Here is a 5812-nt window from a genome sequence, read left to right on the forward strand (position 1 = left end):
ATAGTAGGCACTCAGTACATGTTTGTGGAATTAAAAATAAAGTTGTAAAAAATTTTAAATCCAGACTGTGTCACAGCAGGAGCCTAATTAACAGTGGTCTGTAACGTTTCTTAAATATTAAAGTCCGTCTGTTCTCATCATTTCGACAAGCCGTAGACGCCCCGCTGGACCCTTAACGAGCAGCCTGTTATGCCACTGTTGCCTTTGAAGTTTCGAAAAGCCACCCTCTCTTGCCCCGCTCCCCCCCCCCCAAAAAGTCAAGAAGCAGGGTATGAATGACTTTCTGAAAAGAACTGAGATCGTATTGCTTTTGCAAAACAATTTTGTGTGCCTGCCAAATCTTTAACTGTTTCTGGAGTGCCTACCATGTGCGAGGCGTAGACATCTTTAGTAGCTTCCTGCTGTGAATTACCTGATCAGGTACAAAATGATTATCACATAAGTTTTAAAGTTTTTCTCATTGAAACTGTCAGCAATCAGAGTACTTTGTAGCTGTTGAGATACATCTTTTCCTGCGGAAATGTGTAAAATGTCTTCATGATTTTTTATCACGGTAAATAATCGAATCATAATGAAAAATACATTTGATACCGGTTGAAGCCTAGGATGTTGATTCTGAGACAGAGTGTCACGTTTATTAGCAGTGTCCACAGGGCAAGTCCGGGCAATCACGCACGTGTTCCAGGGCTCCCCCAAAGCCTGGCACCCCCAGGCCTTCTCGCCCCCTTAGCCGCAGACCTGAGTGGTGTCGTGAGGCTTCCGTTCTGTCTTTTTTCACTGTTTCTTTTCCTTGTAGACCAGGGAGGTCCCTCGGTTAGCCAGTGAAGGAGACTTTTCCTTCTTTGCTTATAGTTTTGCATTGGGCTTGCCTTTTCCTTTCTTTTGTTGGCTCAATTTTAATGCTGTTGGTTACGATCGTTTTGAGTCATTTCACACGGCTATTAGGGCTTTTATTAATTAAAGAAGTGATCTTTATTTAAAGGCAGCATCGTCAGATCGAATGTCTTAATGAAAAGACGAGAAGCCATTTTCCTAATCTGAAAGGCTCTGCTGGTGTCCGTGGTGACACATTTTGTTATTATTGAGATTGAAGTCCCCCGAGTCAGTACATTGCACTTTCTACCCCATTTTTTAAAAGTCCTCCTATTTAAAAAAAAAATTGCTGAGAGACCATGTATAATGTGTATTTAAGTCCTTTAGTGAGTTAAGTGAAATTCAGTTTTACAGTTATGCATGTGAAGTAATTTTCTGTATACTTTTTACAGGAAGCTATTGAATCCTTCAAAGAAGCTTTGAAGCAGAAAGTTGACTTCATCGATGCATATAAAAGTTTGGGGCAGGCCTACAGGTGAGTGACGTAGCGGCACTTGGGCAGAAGAGGGGGTAGGGCGGGGAAACAGGCCAGAACCTCACGTAAAGGCGATATCAAAAGAAACTGTTCTTCTGAGTCGGGGAGGCGCTGACGTGCCGTCGAGGGCGTCTACAACACGGAAGTGACCGTGTGTCGGGACATCGCGACACACAGCGTTGGATCTTAAACAAATGTCACTTTGCATGTCGGTCTAGAAAATGTCAGTCCCCCCGCGTTACCGCTTCGAGTGGTGGCGTCGTAAGCTGTTGAGTTCCTGCCCACGCGGCTCTGCGCTGTCTGAGGCCTCCGGGAACGGGGACACGGGCTACGCGGCCATGGGGCATCTCAGCACCGAGGCCACCGGGGCCGTCTGACTTCGGCTTTGGACACCTGTGTGCGCCAGCATACATGGAGGTGCCCTAAGAGCCCCGAAGGACAGCGTCGTCCCCCGCAGAGCTGTGGGTGCCTGGTGCAGGAGAGCTGAGCCCAGGAGCTCGTCTGTCTGACACGGCGGCTGGGGCAGCCACTGGGGGAGCGCTCTTGCCCTGGAGAATGTGTGTGTGCGTTTGTTTGGGGTTCACGGGATGACATTTTCCTTCCCGTCCCACAGGGTTGTTGGGAATATAAACTGAAAGCAGGTTTGAAAGCGCCTGGGAAGTAGTAAAGAGCTGTGGCATGTAAACCGGCGTTACGTTTTTTAAAATGTTCGTTATTTATAAAAGCTCGACGTGTGGGATATTTCGAAGGTACTTCTCTTATCTGTAAAAATTTTAACGTATAAAAGAAGGTTGGTCAGTAATAACCATTTTAACTCTGAAGTAATCACAGCGCTAAAATACATTTCTTTTTTCAGAATTTTAAGTTACGCAGTAATATACTAGACTTAAAGCGACGGTGGCCACAGAAACTATACGCTTTTAAGCCTGTGGGTCTGACTCACAATGCTAAACCTCTGTATGGTTGTAATCTACATAAATATTAAAATTTACACACGGTTTTTAGGGGTCGGAGCTCAACAGGAAGTAGGGAAAGGGATTCCAATGAGCGATAAATTAATTTTCCCCAAAGCATTTCAGGAGCGCAGTGGTTTCCCCACGGCCGGCTGAGACTCGGGGGAAGCGAGTGAGACGTGCTGAGTCAGGCCGCGCCGCCCCGGAGCGGGAGCACGGGGGAGGGGACACCACTTCGCGGTGTCTCTCTGCAGGTCGGACCCCGGTGCTGGGACGCCTTTCTGAGCACGTTCGCCGCGGTGCCCACTGTGTTCGTAACTGTTGTTGAATCCCCAGAGAACTGGGCAACTTCGAGGCCGCCACCGAGAGCTTCCAGAAGGCGCTGCTGCTGGACCAGAACCACGTGCAGACGCTGCAGCTGCGCGGGGTGCTGCTGTACCACCACGGCAGCCTGCGGGGGGCGCTCAGGAGCTTCAAGGTGCGCGCCCGGGAGCGGGTGGGGAGAAGGGGACCCGCCGCCACGCCCCGCAGAGCGCAGCCGGGGACAGACGCGGGGACAGACGCGGGGACGGACGGGGACGAGGCGCCGGCACTGACGCGCTGTCTCCTCGGCGCCTCAGCGCTGTCTGCAGCTCGAGCCCTACAACGAGGTGTGCCAGTACATGAAGGGGCTCAGCCACGTCGCCATGGGGCAGTTCTACGAGGGGGTAAAAGCGCAGACCAAGGTGATGCTCAGTGACCCGCTGCCGGGCCAGAAGGCCAGCCCCGAGTACCTCAAGGTGAAGTACCTCCGAGGTGAGTCGGAGCATCGCGGAATCGTTCGTTTAGGGCTCGAAGCGGCGGAAATCGGTTGCTTGTCTGTCCTGCGTGTCGGAGAGGCCGAGTGGCCCGTCCCCCGCCAGCCCCGGGCCGTCGGCAGGGGCCGGACGGGACAGAGTGCGTGTCTTATAAAGACCTGTTCAGCGGTCTTTCCGCCACGTCCTACGTGTTTTCTTCCTAAAGTTAAAAAGCTTTTGCTCAAGTCAAAAAAATATAGTTTGAAGTGAACGTGGCAGTCATTGGGTATTCATGACTCGTCATGTCATCCAGAGATGTAGGAGTGGCAGGAAGGTAGCGTTCTGTGAGGGTTTCACTGTGGGCGGTGAGCGTGTCATCTTTGGTCCGCTGTCACTTCGGACCACAACGCTCGCACAGTTTGGGGGAGGAGAGCGCGTGTCCGAGTTACCCTGTCTTCAGTCATCGTCTTCGTCACCTTCTCACAGCCACACGTAAAGACACTTTTGTTTTTCGTATAAAGCCCAAATCTTTACTTTCATATCTTCTCTCTTTTTTTAATTTTTAAAATTTTTTTTTTAGGCGAGGCAACCCCCTTGGTTGACCTCACAGACTGCAAGCACCTTGTCAGCTTACAATCCCTTAGTTTTTATTTTTTACGCCTACAGCACCTGGTCTTCCTAGGTGGTCTCCCATCCAAGTACTAACCAGGCCCGACCCCGCTGAGCTTCCGAGGTCAGGCGGGACCGGCGCGTTCAGGCTTTTGTTCAGGGTGAGCAAAAGCTTTTTACCTTTAGCCAAATGAAAAAAAAATCGCAAGCCACATATGTAATTTCAAATTATTAGTATCCACACTAAAAAGTGAAAACAAACAGGTGGAATGAATTTTAATAATACATTTTATTGAATTCAGCATATTGACAACATTATTAGTTCAATATATAATTAATATGAGGACAGTATTCATTAGACACTTTACTATTTGTTTTTGTACTGAGTCTTTGAAATCTGCTGTGTATTACAATACATCTCAATCTGGATACTAAATTTTCATTGGAAATATTTGGTTTAAAGTTAGATTTCATCCAATTTAAAGTTAAAGAAGTAGATTCGTATATGCAAGTTGTTCCAGACATACCGATACTGTCTAATAATTGAATCAAATACCAGTTTTTCAGTTTAAAATCATTCGAATTAAATAAAAATTTTTAATTCAGTTTCTCAGTCACCGTCGCCACGTTTCAAGTTCTCAGTAGCCAAGTGGTTGGGGCCTCCGCATTGGACAGCCCAGCTCTTTGCTCTAAATTCCCGTTCCCTGTCTTTTCCTGGCTTCGGAGAACTTGGCCGTGGGCTGTAGGCTGAAGAAAGGGGTCTCCACCCCGAGCGTTTCCTGCGCTTCTTCGTGGGGACAAGCGGGCACTTGGCCGGTCGGCTAAATTGCATATGTAGGAAGCTCATCTGCCAGGGACAGAGCCAGACCCAGTCTGACACTGAACTTGGGTTCGCAGACTCTGGAGTTTGGCGTTGTTCGTGGAAAGGTGGTTGACGTCTACTGAAGCGCCCAGGGCGACTGGCTCACGTTCGCCCTGGTAACGTCAGCCAGTACGGGAGGAAGGTCTCTCCGATTGTCTGTCGTGGGTGATAGTCCAGCTTACTAAAGTTTGGGGTCTTCACGCAGAATTCTTATCACAAGTAAGTGGCTGCAAAGTGTTTGCATGGCAGCAGCCACAAGCAAGTGCTTCTTTGGCGGTGTCGGGGCGTCTGATCTCGTTTCCTGTCCGCAGAGTACTCTCGGTACCTCCACGCGCACCTCGACACTCCCCTCACGGAGTACAGCGTCGACGTGGACCTGCCCGGAAGCTTCAAAGACCGCTGGGCCAAAAACCTGCCCTTCCTCCTGGAGGACTACAAGGAGCAGCCGGGGCTGCAGCCCCACATCAAGTAAGCGTTCGGACGAGGCTCGTCTTCCTCTTGACGCCGAACTGTAAGCCGGTGCTGATCTCTCTCAGTCGATAGACGGCCTTCCGCGTTGCCGATGAATTTGCTTTTGGACTTGACGTGTCCGCAGACACTGCTTTTGGTTTATAAAGTACCCGGAAACTTACCCCAGGCCTTCGTCTTTCCTTCTAGCCTGGGCTTCCCTGCCGATTTTGGGCAACCTTCAGTCTTCGGACGTATTCGCGCTCATTGGCGGTCTTTGAAAGGCATTGTTCTCGTACCGTGTTACTTTTAAAGCAAGTTAGTTAACATAGTGGAAGTTTGAAATTACTCTCCTGGGCAAGCACTGCTGCGGCATGGCAAAACAGACATGCCGAAGGCCTATCCCTTTACCAAACAGTTAGATCTAGAATAGATACCAATTCCCGGGAGTCCAGCAATGCCTTAAAAGTTAAGAAAACTCTGTAGAGATCAACATCCTCACTCTCCAAAAAGAAAGAAGGGGAGATGCGAACTGGAACGGCGATCCGCACATAAGGAAGGAAGTGCCCCGGGGGTCGGCGCGTCCGGCGGCTGCTGCCGTAATGCCCTGGCTCAGGCAGCGGGTCTGCCGAACTCGAAAGGGCTGAGACCCCGCGTCGGACGCACTTCCAGGATCTCAGCAGAAGCACGTGCAGACCCTTCCCGGGGAGGGATTAGTGCCGGTTTGGGCCCGGAGTATTCTCACAGATTAGGATCATTCGTACGAGAATCAAAACTCGAGATTACCACAACCACACGTGAGCACCGACAGAAACAG

At 49.8% G+C, this 5812-nt stretch overlaps 1 protein-coding gene across 1 annotated transcript in view; it reads left to right on the plus strand.

Moving 5' to 3' along the window:
- TTC13 (tetratricopeptide repeat domain 13) overlaps positions 1 to 5812 on the plus strand; it is a 63834-nt gene that overhangs the window by 18030 nt on the left and 39992 nt on the right. Inside the window, exons 7-10 of the mRNA XM_023523785.1 lie at positions 1266 to 1348; positions 2638 to 2779; positions 2922 to 3096; positions 4860 to 5016. Of these exons, the coding sequence (XP_023379553.1) occupies positions 1266 to 1348; positions 2638 to 2779; positions 2922 to 3096; positions 4860 to 5016 (557 nt within the window). The remainder of the gene's footprint in view (positions 1 to 1265; positions 1349 to 2637; positions 2780 to 2921; positions 3097 to 4859; positions 5017 to 5812) is intronic.

The sequence above is a fragment of the Pteropus vampyrus genome, unplaced genomic scaffold, assembly GCF_000151845.1.
Source record: "Pteropus vampyrus isolate Shadow unplaced genomic scaffold, Pvam_2.0 Scaffold412, whole genome shotgun sequence".
NCBI lineage: Eukaryota > Metazoa > Chordata > Mammalia > Chiroptera > Pteropodidae > Pteropus > Pteropus vampyrus.